Below are 21,140 nucleotides of genomic sequence, written 5' to 3' on the forward strand. Positions count from 1 at the left end.
TTTTGTAATTTTAATAGTTTGTTTCATATTGGCTGGCTTCCAACAATAGCTGAATTTGCAAAGCTAGCTAGCACCAATTCAGTTTCAGTGGTGTTTGCTATAATCTTTGCTACCCGGGTTAAATAAAGGTGAAATAAAATAAATAAATAAAAGTTCACTTGCGACAATTTAGCTTTTGCAACGAGACCATTAAATATATTTAAGACAATGGTAGAAGTGAGTGTAGTTCTGTTCAGTTTGGATTTCAGTTTATCGCTAACCTTATCACAGGGACTTTGAAGCACTAACTTACATCATCTGCATGCTGATTCCATCTTTGACGACACCACATAAATGGAATAGGTACTAGCTAGCTTAATAGTTAATATTTGCGCGCTAGCTCTGCATATTCAGCTAGTGTGTGTGCGCGATTGACTGGATTAACCTCACGTCAGTTACGTGCATTGAGTGCCTTTCAGCCAGTAGATACGACCTCTCTGTTACCTAACAAGCTAAGGAACTGGCAGTGGATCAAACCATTGTGAGGCAAAGGGTGGGGGGGTTGCAATCTTTTGAAACTTAAAAATGCGCTATTAAGTGTCTATAATCAGCACAATTGCTTTCATTGCGTATTATTAATATTATTTTAAATTACATAGTTATGTTTCAGTGATATATTGGGGGGGACAAATCATATTTTTCCCAGGATGGGGGGGTCATGTCCCCCCCGTCCCCCCCGGGATTTCCGCCCCTGGCCCTCTCGCTCCTGTACAGTAGCCCTCTCTCCTGTACTGTAACCCTCTCTCTCCTGTACTGTAACCCTCTCTCTCCTGTACTGTAACCCTCTCTCTCCTGTACTGTAACCCTCTCTCTCCTGTACTGTAGCCCTCTCTCTCCTGTACTGTAATCCTCTCTCCTGTACTGTAACCCCCTCTCTTTTGACTTACTTCGATCTACATTAAGAGAAGCAGAGTAAGGCGTTTACATGACTATTGGATAATCTACCTACTGCCACAATCAGTTATTGAATTATTACTGAATTATTGAATTATTACTGTGCATGTTAACATCCTCAGTGTCACCTAATCACCTACGCACCAGATCTGTAGAGGTAGATCTCTGGCTCTGCACCCTATTCCTTGTATACAACTGGCACCCTATTCCCTGTATATAACTGGCACCCTATTCCCTGTATATAACTGGCACCCTATTCCCTGTATACAACTGGCACCCTATTCCCTGTATACAACTGACACCCTATTCCCTGTATACAACTGGCACCCTATTCCTTGTATACAACTGGCACCCTATTCCCTGTATATAACTGGCACCCTATTCCCTGTATACAATTGGCACCCTATTCCCTGTATACAACTGGCACCCTATTCCCTGTGTACATCTGGCACCCTATTCCTTGTGTATAACTGGCACCCTATTCCCTGTATATAACTGGCACCCTATTCCCTGTATACAACTGGCACCCTATTCCCTGTATACAACGGACACCCTATTCCCTGTATACAACTGGCACCCTATACCTTGTATACAACTGGCACACTATTCCCTGTATACAACTGGCACCCTATTCCCTGTATACAACTGGCACCCTATTCCCTGTATACAACTGGCACCCTATTCCCTGTGTACATCTGGCACCCTATTCCTTGTATACAACTGGCACCCTATTCCCTGTATACAACTGGCACCCTATTCCATGTATTTATCTGGCACCCTATTTCTTGTATGCAACTGGCATATTATTGCCTGTATACAGTTCCTTCATAAATACCCCTTGACTTTCTCCACATTTTGTTGTGTTACAGTCTGAACTTAAAATGGATTACATTGAGATGTTTAGGCACTGGCCTACACACAATACCCCAGAATGTCAAAGTGGAATTATGATTAAAAAGAAATGTACAAATTAGTGAAAAGCTGAAATGTCTTGAGTCAGTAAGTATTCAACCCCTTTGTCATGGCAAGCCTAAATCAGTTCAGGAGTAAAATTGTCATTAACAAGTCACATAATAAGATGCATGGACTCACTCTGTGTGCAATAATAGTGTTTAACATAATGTTTTTATGACTACCTCATCTCTCCACCCCACACATACAATTATCTGTAAGGTCGAGCAGTGAATTTCAAACAGATTCATCCACAAAGACCAGGGAGGTTTTCCAATGACTTACAATGAAGGGCATCTATTGGTAGATGGGAGGAAAAAAGAAGCAGACATTGAAAATCCCTTTGAACATGGTGAAGTTATTCGTTACACTTTGGATGGTGTATCAATACACCCAGTCAATATAAAGATATAGGCGTCCTTCCTAACTCAGTTGGCGGAGAGAAAGGAAACCGCTCAGACATTTCACCATGAGGTCAATGGTGACTTTAAAACAGTTACAGAGCTGTGGTAGGAGAAAACTGAGGATGGATCAACAACATTGTATTTACTCCACAATACTAACCAAATTGACAGAGTGAAAAGAAGGCAGCTTGTGCTGAATAAAAATATTTCAAAGCATGCATCCTGTTTGCAAAAGGCACTGAAGTAATACTGCAACAAATATGGCAAAGCAATTAACTATTAACACAAAGGGTTTTGTTTGGGGCAAATCGAATACAACACATTACTGAGTACAACTCTTCATATTTTCAAGCATAGTGATGGCTGCATCATGTTATGGGTATGCTTGTGATCGTTAAGGACTGGGGAGTTTTTCAGGATAAAATATAAACAGAATGGAGCTAAGCACAGACAAAATTCTAGAGGAAAACCTGGTTCAGTCTGCTTTCCACCAGACACTGGGAGATGAATTTACCTTTCAGCAGGACAATAACCTAAAATACGAGGCCAAATCTACTAACCAAGGAGACAGTGAATGTTCCTGAGTGGCCGAGTTACAGTTTTGACTTAAATCTGCTTGAAAATATATGGCAAAACCTAAAAATGGTTGTCTAGCAATGATCAACAACCAATTTGACATAGCTTGAACCATTTGTTAAAGAATAATGGGCAAATGTTGCCCAATCCAGTTGTGGAAAGCTCTTAGAGACTTACCCAGAAATACTCACAGCTGTAATCACTGCCAAAGGTGATTCTAACACGTATTGACTCAGGGGGTTGAATACTTATCCAATCAACATATATTAGTGTTTTATTATTCATACATTTTTTTGCAAATTTTTCTACCACTTTAACATTACGGAGTATTTTGTGTAGATTGTTGAATTTTTTAATAATCAATTTAATCTGACTTTGTAACATAACAAAATGTGGAAAAGGTCAAGGGGTGTGAAAACTTTCTGAAGGCACTGTAGTGCACTACTGTTGACCAGAGCCCAGTTCTGTTGACTGTGTTGCCTGTTGACTACAAAGCAGCTGCTAGAAGCTGACTCAGGATTTGACAGCTTCAATTTGCCTCAACGAGCCTCCTGAACACCTTTCTGCCAACATATTGAGGGAGTCGATGAGACAGCCTGGCGTGACATCCCCTCTCGTACTGATACTGGCAGGTGACCATCGACTCTAGGGTTGCATCCCAAATGGCACCCTAGACCTTTTACAGTGCACTACTTTTAACCAGAGCTCTGTGCTCTCTCTAGTTAAAAGTAACGCACTATAATGGTAATTTGGTCCGTTAGTGCAAGTGAGGTTGGCAATGAACCATTGAACCTGCTGTGAAGAGAGGGAGGGAAAACAAATGAGGGGCTAGACAGAATGAGAGAGGAATAGAAAGAAGGAACGATAATGAGGGAGATAGTGTTGTGTCTTTGGCATCATTAAAGTGAAGACTGTTATTTTATCAAATCAATTCTCTGTAATTATTATTACGTGATTAAACTAATCACGTAAATGTCCTTAACTAGGAAGTCGGGGCACCAAGACAAAACTTCAGATTACAAAGTTATAATTTTCCTAATATAACTTTTCAGATATTTTAATATCTGATCAATTAGTCTTCTGATTAATGAATTATTCTTTACCTCACGTTAGTCTCATTCCAAACGTTGTAAATTGTTGGTTATCTGCACGAACCCAGCCTTCACTATGAATCATCCATACATCAATTGTCTTAATCATTTATTTACTAACTAACTAAATAATCACAAAAATGCATAACAAACAAACAGTAGATAAGGTTACAAGGAAGTGATAGGGGATGTGCCCTAGTGGGCTAAACCGGCATGGCGGCTTGGTAAACAAAGGGACTGAGAAGGGAGCGAAAGACAAAGACACTACACAGTTGATAATTATAACAATTGAAATGCTAATCCTTCGCATTCAGTCGACATAAATTCTAGCTGCAGACTAGTAATTAGTATCGAAGATTTGCTCTTATTCTGTCGGTATCGATAGTCTCAGAGTTGAACCATTTCCACCAGTGTAGCCAATGTTCCACGTGGTTTGGTTAGGAATTCAACAACCGAGGAATGCATGGTCTCTACTCAAACCTTAGCCCTCTCGGTAATCGAGGTACGCATGGTCTGAAGATGATTTCTCCAGGTGGGGGTTTTATTCGGCACAGTAAAAAAATCTGTCCCATGACGCCAAATCAATGTCTGTACTCATGGAGGCGGGCCAATGACTTAGTGAAACTTTAAAGGGAATTGGATTCTCTTTCATTAAACAGTTTAAAATCACATTACATAATTTCACAAACAGTTTCATCTTTACTCATTCATTTTATACAATAATTAGATGCAAATCTCATAACGGAGGTAATGTGGCTGTATTGTCTCTCATGGGGTCACAAACATTAGACAAAATGGACCGGTCGTAGCTGGATTCTCCACCGACCATTTACACATACTCCAAAACATGGATATTGTTCAGTTCTCATGTTCTGTGAGATAGAAGAAGTTCCTTTGTTCTACTGTGAACCCTCTCTCTATACTGCATGGCCATGGCGGAAAGAGAGTCTCCTCCAGGAATTTACGACCTGAGATAACAGAACCTGGGTGTAGGGGGAAGAGAGAGGTGGTGAGAGAGTTGGTGCTTGCTATATCAAAAAGAGGGCCACATCATGACAATAGAGAGAGAGAGGAACAGAGAGAGGTAACGATTGTGAGAGAGAGGAACAGTGAGAGAGAAAGAGAAACAGAGAGAGAGGGAACGATAATGAGATAGATTAAGAAAGAAAGAGGAACAGAGAGAGAGAGGAAATGATAATGAGAGAAATAGAGAGAGAGAGAGAAAGCAGACTTGTCAAATTCTTACCAAAATACCATATGACAGACCAAATACACATCCTAATTGATAAACAAACCAAAACAAATGCAAAATCTTCTGATGCTTTGTTGATTTTCAAAAAAGCTTTTAATCAATCCTGTCAGAGATCCTGGTAATTAGAGATACCCAATCAATCCTGTCAGAGATACTGGTAATCAGAGAGATACCCAATCAATCCTGTCAGAGATACTGGTAATCAGAGAGATACCCAATCAATCCTGTCAGAGATACTGGTAATCAGAGAGATACCCAATCAATCCTGTCAGAGATACTGGTAATCAGAGAGATACCCAATCAATCCTGTCAGAGATACTGGTAATCAGAGAGATACCCAATCAATCCTGTCAGAGATACTGGTAATCAGAGAGATACCAAATTGCTTTGGATAATAGCGTCTGGAAAGTGGCAGGTATTGTTATATTATTTAGGTGAAATGTATTTGCTTGGTTGTTGTTTACTTACTGTTATATACAGTTATATCTGTAAAATATAAGCCCTGTCTGTCTAGAGACACTAGAGAACAGCTGTTATATTAGACAGTCTGTAAAACAGAAGCCCTGTCTGTCTAGAGACACTAGAGAACAGCTGTTATATCAGACAGTCTGTAAAACAGAAGCCCTGTCTGTCTAGAGACACTAGAGAACAGCTGTTATATTAGACAGTCTGTAAAACAGAAGCCCTGTCTGTCTAGAGACACTAGAGAACAGCTGTTATATTAGACAGTCTGTAAAACAGAAGCCCTGTCTGTCTAGAGACACTAGAGAACAGCTGTTATATCAGACAGTCTGTAAAACAGAAGCCCTGTCTGTCTAGAGACACTAGAGAACATCTGTTATATCAGACAGTCTGTAAAACAGAAGCCCTGTCTGTCTAGAGACACTAGAGAACAGCTGTTATATCAGACAGTCTGTAAAACAGAAGCCCTGTCTGTCTAGAGACACTAGAGAACAGCTGTTATATCAGACAGTCTGTAAAACAGAAGCCCTGTCTGTCTAGAGACACTAGAGAACAGCTGTTATATCAGACAGTCTGTAAAACAGAAGCCCTGTCTGTCTAGAGACACTAGAGAACAGCTGTTATATCAGACAGTCTGTAAAACAGAAGCCCTGTCTGTCTAGAGACACTAGAGAACATCTGTTATATCAGACAGTCTGTAAAACAGAAGCCCTGTCTGTCTAGAGACACTAGAGAACAGCTGTTATATCAGACAGTCTGTAAAACAGAAGCCCTGTCTGTCTAGAGACACTAGAGAACAGCTGTTATATCAGACAGTCTGTAAAACAGAAGCCCTGTCTGTCTAGAGACACTAGAGAACAGCTGTTATATCAGACAGTCTGTAAAACAGAAGCCCTGTCTGTCTAGAGACACTAGAGAACAGCTGTTATATCAGACAGTCTGTAAAACAGAAGCCCTGTCTGTCTAGAGACACTAGAAAACAGCTGTTATATCAGACAGTCTGTAAAACAGAAGCCCTGTCTGTCTAGAGACACTAGAGAACAGCTGTTATATTAGACAGTCTGTAAAACAGAAGCCCTGTCTGTCTAGAGACACTAGAGAACAGCTGTTATATTAGACAGTCTGTAAAACAGAAACCCTGACTGTCTAGAGACACTAGAGAACAGCTGTTATATTAGACAGTCTGTAAAACAGAAGCCCTGTCTGTCTAGAGACACTAGAGAACAGCTGTTATATCAGACAGTCTGTAAAACAGAAGCCCTGTCTGTCTAGAGACACTAGAGAACAGCTGTGTGTTTTCTCTTGTAGAGCTGAAAATAATATTCAGTTTTGACTCACTGCAGTAAGTAAAAATACACTACATGACCAGAAGTATGTGGACACCTGCTCATCGAACATCTCATTCCAAAATCATGGGCATTGATATGGAGTTGGTCCCCCTTTGCTGCTATAACAGCCTCCACTCTTCTGGGAAGATTTTCTACTAGATGTTGGAGCAGTGCTGCTCAAGAGCATTAATGAGGTCGGGAACTGACGTTGGGCAATTATGCCTGGCTCGCAGTCGGCGTTACAATTCATCCCAAAGGTGTTTGATGGAATTGAGGTCAGGGCTCTGTGCAGGCCAGTCAAGTTCTTCCACACCGATCTCGACAATCAATTTCTGTATGGACCTCGCTTTGTGCACGGAGGCATTGTCATGCTGAAACAGGAAAGGGGCCTTCCTCAAACTGTTGCCATAAAGTTGGAAGCACAGAATCGTCTAAAATGTCATTGTATGCTGTAGCATTAAGATTTCCCTTCACTGGAACTAAGGGGCCTAGCCTGAACCCTGAAAAACAGCCCCAGACAGTTATTCCTCCTCCACCAAACTTTACAGTTGGCACTAAGCATTGGGGCAGATAGTGTTCTCCTGGCATTCGCCAAACCCAGATTCGTCCGTCGGTTCACCAGATGGTTTCCACTGCTCCAGAGTCAAATGGCGGCGAGCTTTACACCACTCCAGCCGACAGTTGGCAATGCGCATGGTGATCATAGGCTTTTGTGCGGTTGCTCGGCCATGGAAACCCATTTCCTGAAGCTACCGACGAACAGTTATTGTGCTGACGTTGCTTCCAGAGGCAGTTTGGAACTCGGTAGTGAGTGTTGCAACCGAGGACAGATGATTTTTACATTCTACACGCTTCAGCACTCGATGGTCCCGTTCTGTGAGCTTGTGTGCCCTACCACTTCACGGCTGAGCTGTTGTTGCTCCTAGACATTTCAACTTCACAATAACAGCACTTATAGTTGACCAGGGCAGCTCTAGCAGGGCATACATTTTAAGAACTGACTTGTTGGAAAGGTGGCATCCTATGACGGTGCCACGTTGAAAGTCACTGAGCTCTTCAGTAAGTCTATTCTACTGCCAATGTTTGTCTATGGAGATTGCTTGGCTATGCGCTCAATTTTATACACCTGTCAGTAATTGGTGTGGCTGAAATAGCAGAATCTACTGATTTGAAGGGGTGTCCACATACTTTTGTATGTACAGTTGAAGTCGGAAGTTTACATACACTTAGATTGGAGTCATTAAAACTTGTTTTTCAACCACTCCACAAATTTCTTGTTAACAAACTACAGTTTTGGCAAGTCGGTTAGGACATCTACTTTGTTTATGACGAGTAATTTTTCCAACAATTGTTTACAGACAGATTATTTCACTTATAATGCACTGTATCACAATTCCAGTTGGACAGAAGTTTATATACACTAAGTTGACTGTGCTTTTAAACAGCTTGGAAAATTCCAGAAAATTAGGTCATGGCTTTAGAAGCTTCTGATAGGCTAATTGACATCATTTGAATCAATTGGAGGTGTATCTGTGGATGTATTTCAAAACCTACCTTCAAACTCAGTGCCTCTTTGCTTGACATCATGGGAAAATCAAAAGAAATCAGCCAAGTCCTCAGAAAAACAATTGTAGACCTCCACAAGTCTGGTTCATCCTTGGGAGCAATTTCCAAACGCCTGAAGGTACCACGTTCATCTGTACAAACAATAGTATGCAAGTATAAACACCATGGGACCACGCAGCCATCATACCGCTCAGGAAGGAGACGTGTTCTGTCTCCTAGAGATTAACGTACTTTGGTGCGAAAAGTGCAAATCAATCCCAGAACAACAGCAAAGGACCCTGTGAAGATGCCGGAGGAAACAGGTACAAAAGTATCTATATCCACAGTAAAATGAGTCCTATATCGACATAACCTGAAAGGCCACTCAGCAAGGAAGAAGCCACTGCTCCAAAACCACCATAATAAAGCCAGACTACGGTTTGTAACTGCACATGGGGAAAAAGATTGTACTTTTTGGAGAAATGTCCTCTGGTCTGATGAAACAAAAATAGAACTGTTTTGGCCATAATGACCGTCGTTATGTTTGGAGGAAAAAGGGGGAGGCTTGCAAGCCGAAGAACACCATCCCAACCGTGAAGCATGGGGGGTGGCAGCATCACGTTGTGGGGGTGCTTTTCTGCAGGAAGGACTGGTGCACTTCACAAAATAGATGGCATCGTGAGGTAGGAAAATTATGTGGATATATTGAAGCAATCTCAAGACATCAGCCAGGAAGTTAAAGCTTGGTCGCAAATTGGTCTTCCAAATAGACAATGACCCCAAGCGTACTTCCAAAGTTGTGGCAAAATGGCTTAAGGACAACAAAGTCAAGGTATTGGAGTGGCCATCACAAAGCCCTGACCTCAATCCTATAGAAAATGTATGGGCAGAACTGAAAAAGTGTGTGCGAGCAAGGAGGCCTACAAACCTGACTCAGTTACACCAGCTCTGTCAGGAGGAATGGGCCAAAATTCACCCAACTTACTGTGTGAAGCTTGTGGAAGGCTACCCAAAACATTTGACCCAAGTTAAACAATTTAAAGGCAATGCTACCAAATACTAATTGAGTGTATGTAAACTTCTGACCCGCTGGGAATGTGATGAAAGAAATAAAAGCTGAAAGAACTAATTATCTCTACTATTATTCTGACATTTCACATTCTTGAAATAAAGTGGTGATCCTAACTGACCTAAAACTGGGAATTTTTACTAGGATTAAATGTCAGGAATTGTGAAAAACTACGTTTAAATGTATTTGGCAAACGTGTATGTAAACTTACGATTTCAACTGTATAGTGTATATACAGTATTTGATTGATGACTTGTGCACCCTCATGTCTGAATCTTAATGTACCTGTATCTTACCTGCAGTCTATCATGCCTGCTATGTATATTACCTGCTATGTATATTACCTGCTATGTGTCATGCCTGCTATGTATCATACCTGCTGTGTATCATACCTGCTGTGTATCATATCTGTAATGTATCACACCTGCTGTGTATATTACCTGCTATGTATCATAACTGCTGTGTGTCATACCTGCTGTGTATCATACCTGCTACGTATCATACCTGCTATGTGTCATACCTGCTTTGTCTCATATCTGCTATGTATCATACCTGCTATGTATCATACCTGCTATGTCTCATACCTGCTATGTGTCATACCTGCTATGTATCATACCTGCTATGTCTCATACCTGCTATGTGTCATACCTGCTATGTATCATACCTGCTATGTACCATACCTGCTACCTCTCATACCTGCTATGTCTCATGCCTGCTATGTTTCATACCTGCTATGTATCATACCTGCTATGTATCATACCCGCTGTGTGTCATACCTGCTGTGGGTCATACCTGCTATGTATCATACCTGCTATGTCTCATACCTGCTGTGTGTCATACCTGCTGTGTATCATACCTGCTATGTCTCATACCTGCTGTGTGTCATACCTGCTATTTATCATACCTGCTATGTATCATACCTGCTATCTATCATACCTGCTATGTATCATACCTGCTATGTATCATACCTGTTATGTGTCATACCTGCTATGTACCATACCTGCTACCTCTCATACCTGCTGTGTCTCATACCTGCTATGTCTCATACCTGCTATGTATCATACCTGCTATGGATCATACCCGCTGTGTTTCATACCTGCTGTGGGTCATACCTGCTATGTATCATACCTGCTATGTCTCATACCTGCTGTGTGTCATACCTGCTGTGTATCATACCTGCTATGTCTCATACCTGCTGTGTGTCATACCTGCTATTTATCATACCTGCTATGTATCATACCTGCTATCTATCATACCTGCTATGTATCATACCTGCTATGTGTCATACCCGCTGTGTGTCATACCTGCTGTCGTCATACCTGCTATTTATCATACCTGCTATGTATCAGACCAGCTATTGTCTCTCCAGCCGTTGTGCTCTTTTACAAGGTTTTAACTCCTAAAACTGGGGAGCTACACCGTCTGTGTTTCTCTGAAATTAAAAAGCAAAAAAATCATTTATATGATCAGAAAATGAACTTTGATTTCCTTCTTCTTCTTCTTTGTTTTATTTTTCTCTCTACCTCCTCCACCTCCTCCTCCTCTTCCAGCTGTGGACACCACCAAGGATCCGTGCCAGAAGGTGAAGTGTAGCCGCCACAAGATCTGTGTTACCCAGGGTTACCAGAGAGCAATGTGTGTCAATGTCAACCGGAAAAAGCTGGAGCACAGGTGGGTAATCAATCAATCAATGAATAAATCACTCAGAGATTCACAGGCAGAGGCATCTGGTGGGGGGAGTCTGCATATCATTGGTCCTGGAGGGAAAACTGTGCTCACCAGGGGAGCTTATTCCGTGGTGTTATCGTTGACAGCAGGCGTCTGTCAGCATGTCTTCTGAACAGCAGCACTATTGATTACATCGCTGTCGTCGTGCCAACGTGCTGTACGTCTGTACGCCCAGAATGATGTCATTTCTTCTAGAACATTCCTGCTGTGCCATGATTAATTAAAAAGGTATAAGTTGCATCCCCAAATAGCATCCTATTTTCTTTAAAGTGCACTACTATTGACCTTAGGGTTCTCCTAAAAGTGGTGCACTTTGTAGGGAATAGGTTTTCCATTTGGGGTGCATCCATAAAAATGTAGTCAAACTAAACGTGACACTTCCCTCGTATTGTTTTGTTCTGCATCAGACACACACTCACAAACACACACACACTCACATACACACGCACACGCACACATATACACGCACGCACACGCACACATATACACACACACACACACACACACAATACACCCACACACAAACTCACACACATACACACACACAATAAGCAGATAGAGTATCTCTCTTGGGTGTTATTCTACATAGTTAAAATATTCTCCCTTTACCCAGTAGACCAGATCCACCATGATGTTTATAGATGAACCTTTACCCAGTAGATCAGATACACCATGATGTTTATAGATGAACCTTTACCCAGTAGACCAGATACACCATGATGTTTATAGATGAACCTTTACCCAGTAGATCAGATACACCATGATGTTTATAGATGAACCTTTACCCAGTAGACCAGATACACCATGATGTTTATAGATGAACCTTTACCCAGTAGACCAGATACACCATGATGTTTATAGATGAACCTTTACCCAGTAGACCAGATACACCATGATGTTTATAGATGAACCTTTACCCAGTAGACCAGATACACCATGATGTTTATAGATTAACCTTTACCCAGTAGATCAGATACACCATGATGTTTATAGATGAACCTTTACCCAGTAGACCAGATACACCATGATGTTTATAGATGAACCTTTACCCAGTAGACCAGATACACCATGATGTTTATAGATGAACCTTTGGGATATTATTATTTATGAAACATTTTGATCTAAGTGAAAGCATGAGATTTAAATACATCTGATAGAGACCCAGCCTCTGAACCTCAGGCTTTCAAGACCAAATTTAAAGGACGACGCCGCAAGAATGAAATAACATAACAACCATGGTGGCCATGGCAACACAATGCCCCACTGCTGTCTATCTCAGGTATCATTATATATCTGCTTCTTGTGAAAAACAGAAATAGTGGCCGGAACAAACGTAATCAGAAAAAGACGTGTTAACGGATTGAAATATATAATTATATATATATTATTATTTCCTGCAAAGTCTATATGCAGCGACAGCAAGACTTTCGTCTTTCTCAATAAACAGCTTCATCTTTTTGACGCTACCCTTGAGATGAGGGAGCAACAGTGGTGTGGAATGAAGTGTTGTAAGCACGAACACAGCCGTGCTAACTGCTAACCCTGCTCAGCATCATTAACTAAGAGGCACTGCTAATTGGCGTGATCCTGGACAACACCCTGTCGTTCTCCACTAACATCAAGGCGGTGACCCGATCCTGTAGGTTCATGCTCTACAACATTCGCAGAGTACGACCCTGCCTCACACAGGAAGCGGCGCAGGTCCTAATCCAGGCACTTGTCATCTCCCGTCTGGATTACTGCAACTCGCTGTTGGCTGGGCTCCCTGCCTGTGCCATTAAACCCCTACAACTCATCCAGAACGCTGCAGCCCGTCTGGTGTTCAACCTTCCCAAGTTCTCTCACGTCACCCCGCTCCTCCGCTCTCTCCACTGGCTTCCAGTTGAAGGTCTCATCCGCTTCAAGACCATGGTGATTGCCTACGGAGCTGTGAAGGGAACGGCACCTCCATACCTTCAGGCTCTGATCAGGCCCTACACCCAAACAAGGGCACTGCGTTCATCCACCTCTGGCCTGCTGGCCCCCCTACCTCTGAGGAAGCACAGTTCCCGCTCAGCCCAGTCAAAACTGTTCGCTGCTCTGGCACCCCATTGGTAGAACAAGCTCCCTCACAACGCCAGGACAGCGGAGTCAATCACCACCTTCCGGAGACACCTGAAACCCCACCTCTTTAAGGAATACCTAGGATAGGATAAAGTAATCCTTCTAACCCCCCCCCCTTAAAAGATTTAGATGCACTATTGTAAAGTGGTTGTTCCACTGGATATCATTAGGTGAATGCACCAATTTGTAAGTCACTCTGGATAAGAGCGTCTGCTAAATGACTTAAATGTAATGTAATGTAATGTAATGTAATGTAATGTAAATGTCTAATGCTACTGCTAATGCTACTGCTAATGTTACTGCTCATGCTAATGTAGAGTACAGGAAGCTATTGGGGTTTGTTTTTGGAAGTGGATGTGCTGCTCACTAAGTATGAACCCCAATGTTCAGTAGAGGAGATGAACAAGCCAAGCAGAGTCAAGTTGACGTAGTTTTTAAGAAGTTGTATCTTATGTCCTCCCTTTGTGATTGTTTAGAAGTTGTATTACAGGAGTTATTATAGATAAGCAAGTAGGCATTGTCTGTGTCTGTTAACTAATCTCCATTTTTCCTCTGTAGAAGCAGACAGCCTGTAGAGCTGATGCCTCATGAGAACACCTGTAAGCCCTGCCCTGTGGTCGCTGCCTCCCCTGTGTGTGGTACGGATAGACACAACTACGCCTCTCAGGTACTAACATACCTCCTCTCTCTCGCAATTAAATTATCCCTCTCTCTCCCTCTCTCTCTCCCTCTCTCTCTCCTCCTCTCTTAATTAAATACCGCTATCTCCCACACTCTCTCTCCCCTTCTCTCTCTCTCTCTCTCTCTCTCTCTCCTCCTCTCTCTCGCAATTCAATTATCCCCCTCTCTCTCCCTCTCTCTCTCCTCCTCTCTTAATTAAATACCCCTATCTCCCACACTCTCTCTCCCCTTCTCTCTCTCTCTCTCTGCTCCTCCTCTCTCTCAATTCAATTCTCCCTCTCTCACCCTCTCTCTCTCCCCCTCTCTCTCTCTGCCTCTCTCTCTCTCTCTCTCTCTCCTCCTCTCTCTCCCCTCTCTCACCCTCTCTCTCTCCCCCTCTCTCTCTCCGCCCCTCTCTCTCTCTCCCTCTCTCTCTCCTCCTCTCTTAATTAAATACCCCTATCTCCCACACTCTCTCTCTCCTTCTCTCTCTCTCCTCCTCTCTCTCAATTGAATTCTCCCTCTCTCTCCCCCTTTCTCTCTCTCTCTTCTCTGTCTCAATTCAATTCTCCCTCTCTCCCCCCTCTATCTCTCCTCCTCTCTCAATTAAATTCTCTCTCTCTCAACCTCTCTCTCTCCCCCTCTCTCTCTGCCTCTCTCTCGTCTCCCCTCTCTCTGTCCCCCTCTCTCTCCTCTCTCTCTCAAATCAATTCTCCCTCTCCCCCCTCTCTCATGTCTCCCTGTATATCTGGTTCCACACTGGTAGCAAGAGGACAAGTGCACTGTACCGCTGGATGAATGCAAATGCAGGTGTTCGTCCCAAATGGCACCCTATTCCCTTTATAGTGCACTACCTTGACCAGGGCCCATAAGGAATAGGCTGCCATTTAGGACGCAGATCAGGATGAATGCAATGCATGCGTGTGATGAATGTCTGTCTCAGGTTTGAACAGCGTAGCACCGTATCACTGGCCACTACTTTCCCCCTTTATTGATTTATGTCGTTTTTAATTCTGACCTTGATGAGAATGACTGCTCACTCAGCCCCTTCTCCCACATCTCTCCTGCCTCTCTCTTGCCTCTCTTCCTCTTCTCTCCTTCCTATCTCCCTCCTCTCCCTTCTCTCTCTCTCTCCCTCCTCTCTCTTTCCTCTCTCCACCCTCTCCCTTTCCTCTCTCCCTCCTCTCTTCCTCTCTCCCTCCTCTCTTCCTCCTCTCTCCCCCCCTCTCTCTCTCTCTCCTCTATCCCTACTGTCTCTCCTTTCTCCCTTCTCTCTCTTCCTCCTCTCTCGCTCTCTTTCCCTCTCCTTCCTCTCTCCCTCCTCTCTCTCTCTTTCCTCTCTCTTTCCTCTCTCCCTCCTCTCTCTTCCCCCTCTCTCTTTCCTCTCTCTTTCCTCTCTCCCTCCTCTCTCCCTCCTCTCTCTCTCTTGCTCTCTCTCTCCCTCCTCTCTCTCTCTCTCCTCTATCCCTACTGTCTCTCCTTTCTCCCTTCTCTCTCTCCCTCCTCTCTCGCTCTCTTTCCCTTCCCCTCCTCTCTCCCTCCCTCTCTCTTTCCTCTCTCCTCTCTCCCTCCTCTCTCCCTCTTCTCTCTCTCTTGCTCTCTCTCTCTCCTCTCTCTCTCTCTCTCTCTCTCTCGCTCTCCTTCCTCTCTCCCTCCTCTCTCCCTCCCTCTCTCTTTCATCTCTCCCTCCTCTCTCCCTCCATCTCTCTTTCCTCTATCCCTCCTCTCTTCCTCTTCTCTCTCTCTCTTGCTCTCTCTCTCCCTCCTCTCTCTCTCTCCTTCCTATCTCCCTCCTCTCCCTTCTCTCTCTCTCTCTCCCTCCTCTCTCTTTCCTCTCTCCACCCTCTCTCTTTCCTCTCTCCCTCCTCTCTTCCTCCTTTCTCCTGCCTGTCTAAGTTTCTCTGTCTTTTGCTCTCTCTTCTCTATTTTTCTCTCTCCAGCTTCTCTCTCCTCTCTCCTGCATCTGTGCCTCCTCTGTCATTTGAATGAGCAATCTGTTTTTCTGCGGTCACCCCCATAAATATTTTATCGGCATTCAAGCTTAGCCTGCTCAACTCAGGCAAGCCAGGACCTGGCACCGCCTCAGGTGTGTTTGTGTGTGTGTCCCTGGACCTGGCACCGCTTCTCCCTCTCTCTCTGTCTCGCTCTCTCTCTCTCTCTCTCTCTCTCTCTCTCTCTCTCTCTCTCTCTCTCTCTCTCTCTCTCTCTCTCTCTGCTGCAGGTGTAAAAGCAAGAGTGCTACTGTTGTAAATGCTCATTAAGCTGTGTGTGTGTCCCTGTGTGTGTGTCCCTTTGTGTGTGTGTGTGTGTGTGTGTTCCTGTGTTTTCCTGTGTGTGTGTGTGTGTGTGTTCCTGTGTGTGTGTGTTCCTGTGTGTGTGTGTTCCTGTGTATGTGTTCCTGTGTGTTCCTGTGTGTGTGTGTGTTCTTGTGTGTGTGTGTTCTTGTGTGTATGTTGTTTTAAAAGTATGATTAGCTCTGTGCTCTTGTCTCTGATTAATATACACAATATATACAAAGTATGTGGACACCCCTTCAAATGAGCAGGTTCGGCTATTTCAGCCACACCCGTTGCTGACAGGTGTATAAAATTGAGCACACAGCCATGCAATCTCCATAGACAAACATTGGCACTGGAATGGCCCGTACTGAAGAGATCAGTGACTTTCAATGTGGCACCATCATAGGATGCCACCTTTCCAACAAGTCAGTTTGACAAATTTCTGCCCTGCTCGGTCAACTGTAAGTGCTGTTATTGTGAAGGTGAAACGTCTAGGAACAACAACGGCTCAGCCACAAAGTGGTAGGCCATATAAGCTCACAGAACGGGACCATCGAGTGCTGTAGTGTGTAAAAAGTGTCTGTCCTCGGTTTGCAACACTTACTACCGAGTTCCAAACTGCCTCTGGAAGCAACGTATCCACAAGAACTGTTCGTTGGTAGCTTCATGAAATGGGTTTCCGTGGCAGAGCAGCCGCACACAAGCCTAAGATCACCATGCGCAATGCCAAGTGTCGGCTGGAGTGATGTAAAGCTCACTGCCATTGGACTCTGGAGCAGTGGAAATGCGTTCTCTGGAGTGAAAGAATCACGTTTCACCATCTGGCAGTCCAAACAGATGAATCTGGGTTTGGCGGATGCCAGGACAACCCTACCTGCCCCAATGCATAGTTCCAACACAGAGTCCTGACCTCAACCTCATCAAACACCTTTGGGATGAATTGGAACGACGACTGTGAGCCAGGCCTAATCACCCAACATCAGTGCCCCCGACCTCACTAATGCTGTTGTGGCTGAATGGAGGCAAGTCACTGCAACAATGTTCCAACATCTAGTGGAAAGCTTTCTCAGAAGAGTGGAGGATGTTATAGCAGCAAAGGGGGACCAACTCCATATTAATGGCCATGATTTAGGAATGAGATGTTGGACCAGCAGGTGTCCACATGGTCATGTAGTGGAGATGGTGTGTAGATTTGTACTGTTGTTGAACTGTAGTGTAATCTCTCTCGCTCTCTCTCTTTCTCTTGCTCTTGCTCTCTCTCTGCCTGCTCTCTCTCTCTCTCTCTCTATCTCTCTCTCCCTCCCTCTCCCTCTTGCTTTATCCTCTCTCTCTCTCCTCTCTCCCCCCTTCTGTCTCTCTCTCTCCTCCAGTGTAAGTTGGAGCAGCAGGGCTGTCTAACAGGGAAGGAGCTGAGTGTGAAATGCCAGGGCATGTGCCCCTGTGCCACCGCTGCTGACCCCATAACAGAGACCGAGGACAAACACGGCAAGTACACACACACATACAGTGAAGGAAAAAAGTATTTGATCCCCTGCTGATTTTGTACATTTTACCACTGACAAAGAAATTATCAGTCTATAATTTTAATGGTAGGTTCATTTGAACAGTGAGAGACAGAATAACAACAAAAAAATCCAGAGAAACGCATGTCAAAAATGTTATAAAATGATTTGCATTTTAATGAGGGAAATAAGTATTTGACCCCTCTGCAAAACATGACTTAGTACTTGGTGGCAAAACCCTTGTTGGCAATCACAGAGGTCAGACGTTTCTTGTAGTTGGCCACCAGGTTTGCACACATCTCAGGAGGGATTTTGTCCCACTCCTCTTTGCAGATCTTCTCCAAGTCATTAAGGTTTCGAGGCTGATGTTTGGCAACTGGAACCTTCAGCTCCCTCCACAGATTTTCTATGGGATTAAGGTCTGGAGACTGGCTAGGCCACTCCAGGACCTTAATGTGCTTCTTCTTGAGCCACTCCTTTGTTGCCTTGGCCGTGTGTTTTGGGTCATTGTCATGCTGGAATACCCATCCACACCCATTTTCAATGCCCTGGCTGAGGGAAGGAGGTTCTCACCCAAGATTTGACGGTACATGGTCCCGTCCATCATCCCTTTGATGCGGTGAAGTTGTCCTGTCCCCTTAGCAGAAAAACACCCCAAAGCATAATGTTTCCACCTCCATGTTTGACGGTGGGGATGGTGTTCTTGGGGTCATAGGCAGCATTCCTCCTCCTCCAAACACAGCGAGTTGAGTTGATGCCAAAGAGCTCCATTTTGGTCTCATCTGACCACAACACTTTCACCCAGTTGTCCTCTGAATCATTCAGATGTTCACTCCCTTTAAGAGTGTGCTCCTAATCTCAGCTCGTTACCTGTATAAAAGATACCTGGGAGCCAGAAATCTTTCTGATTGAGAGGGGGTCAAATACTTATTTCCCTCATTAAAATGCAAATCAATTTATAACATTTTTGACATGCGTTTTTCTGGATTTTTTTGTTGTTATTCTGTCTCTCACTGTTCAAATAAACCTACCATTAAAATTATAGTGTCACGTCCTGACCAGTAATAGGGGTTATTTGTTATTATAGTTTGGTCAGGACGTGGCAGGGGGTGTTTGTTTCATATGGTTTGGGCTATGTATTTAGGTAGAGGGGTATTTGTTTTATATGGTTTGGGGGGGTTATGTGTATGTAGAGGGGTGTTGGATTTATGTGTTCCGGGATTTTTGGTTTATGTTCTTGTTTTGTATTCTAGGGTTTCTATGTTGTGTATTCCTTTGTTGGCCTGGTGTGGCTCTCAATCAGGAACAGATGTACATCATTGTTTCTGATTGAGAGTCATACTTAGGGAGCCTGTTTTCCACCTGTCCCTTGGTGGGAGATTGTTTTTGCAATGCTGTGTATAGCCTGCGAAACTGTCGTACTGTCGTTCTTTGTTTATTGGTTTTTCGTGTTCACTTTACAAATTAAAGTAAATATGAGCACTCAATCCGCTGCGTATTGGTCCGATACTGATTTCTCCTTATCAGAAGACGAAGATTATGACATATAGACTGATCGTTTCTTTGTCAGTGGGCAAACGTACAAAATCAGCAGGGGATCAAATACTTTTTTCCCTCACTGTACACACACAGTCACGCACACACACACACACACTGTTGTTCTGTAAGCATGTGTGTGTTGTTCGCCAGTGTGTGTTGTTCGGTAAGTGTGTGTGTGTTGTTTGGTCAGTGTGTGTGTTGTTCTGTCAGTGTGTGTGTTGTTCTGTCAGTGTGTGTGTGTTGTTCTGTCAGTGTGTGTGTTGTTTGGTCAGTGTGTGTGTTGTTCTGTCAGTGTGTGTGTGTTGTTCTGTCAGTGTGTGTGTTGTTCTGTAAGTGTGTGTGTTGTTCTGTCAGTGTGTGTGTGTTGTTCTGTCAGTGTGTGTGTGTTGTTTGGTCAGTGTGTGTGTTGTTCTGTCAGTGTGTGTGTGTTGTTCTGTCAGTGTGTGTGTGTGTTGTTCTGTCAGTGTGTGTGTTGTTTGGTCAGTGTGTGTGTTGTTCTGTCAGTGTGTGTGTGTTGTTCTGTCAGTGTGTGTGTGTTGTTCTGTCAGTGTGTGTGTTGTTCTGTCAGTGTGTGTTGTTCTGTCAGTGTCGTCTGCGTGTCAAGGTCTCTAGCTGTTTGTCAGACAGCAGCCTGTGTTGTTCTGTCAGTGTGTGTGTTGTTCTGTCAGTGTGTGTTGTTCTGTCAGTGTGTGTTGTTTGGTCAGTGTGTGTTGTTTGTTCAGTGTGTGTTGTTCTGTCAGTGGGTGTTGTTCTGTCAGTGTGTGTTGTTTGGTCAGTGTGTGTTGTTTGGTCAGTGTCGTCTGCGTGTCAGACAGCAGCCTGTGTTGTTCTGTCAGTGTGTGTTGTTTGGTCAGTGTCGTCTGCGTGTCAGACAGCAGCCTGTGTTGTTCTGTCAGTGTGTGTTGTTTGGTCAGTGTCGTCTGCGTGTCAGACAGCAGCCTGTGTTGTTCTGTCAGTGTGTGTTGTTTGGTCAGTGTCGTCTGCGTGTCAGACAGCAGCCTGTGTTGTTCTGTCAGTGTGTGTTGTTTGGTCAGTGTCGTCTGCGTGTCAGACAGCAGCCTGTGTTAGCCAGCTGCCAACGGAAGCCATCTATTGAACGTAGCTGTTTGGTGATGTTGATATGACTGAGGCCTAATGATGTGTTATTCTATGGGAGAGGATACCTTTTTCATCCCTCACCACTTCCTCATACAGCAGCTGTCTCTCTTTGAGTTCAACACAAGTCAATCTGAGAGACTGGGGTTAGTAGGTAGACTAGCAGTGGTCTGATTGAAAAGTCTCCCACTCTGTGAGTGAAATAGTCTTTCTGTCATGATGCCCTTCGTTATTTAGAGTGGACATATATCCTGATATCTAGACGCACCATTGATTGTCCATGACTCTTGGTGGTGTGGAACTGCCAGTAGATTCAAACAGTTGTTCATCTCAGTGTCTACTGGTACAGCAAGTTGTTGATGTCTACATTAGCTAGCGAGATCATTGTGCAACATGTTGCTGGGGATAATGTGTTGATTATTACAAATACTGTGTGATGTTTATTGAGATAGTGAATGAGGTAGTTGTGGACTCGGTGAGACCTGTCCTACTGTATGGTAGTTGTGAGACCTGTCCTACTGTATGGTAGCGATGATATAAATGATGGTTGCCTCATGGAAGGTGAGCCCCAGGCCTGTGTGTGTGTTATGTTATGAGCTGTGGGCTTTCCCTTTCCTCCCCTC

At 43.8% G+C, this 21,140-nt stretch overlaps 1 protein-coding gene across 2 annotated transcripts in view; it reads left to right on the forward strand.

Annotated features, from left to right (window-relative positions):
- The window catches only part of LOC106591216 (testican-2), a 112,137-nt gene that overhangs the window by 58,219 nt on the left and 32,778 nt on the right, over positions 1-21,140 (forward strand). For both annotated transcript variants that reach the window (XM_045701087.1, XM_045701086.1), the window contains exons 4-6: positions 11,162-11,282; positions 14,001-14,109; positions 17,752-17,866. In XM_045701087.1, coding sequence (XP_045557043.1) covers positions 11,162-11,282; positions 14,001-14,109; positions 17,752-17,866 — 345 coding nt within the window. The remainder of the gene's footprint in view (positions 1-11,161; positions 11,283-14,000; positions 14,110-17,751; positions 17,867-21,140) is intronic.

This window comes from Salmo salar, chromosome ssa18 (assembly GCF_905237065.1).
Source record: "Salmo salar chromosome ssa18, Ssal_v3.1, whole genome shotgun sequence".
NCBI classification, from domain to species: domain Eukaryota; kingdom Metazoa; phylum Chordata; class Actinopteri; order Salmoniformes; family Salmonidae; genus Salmo; species Salmo salar.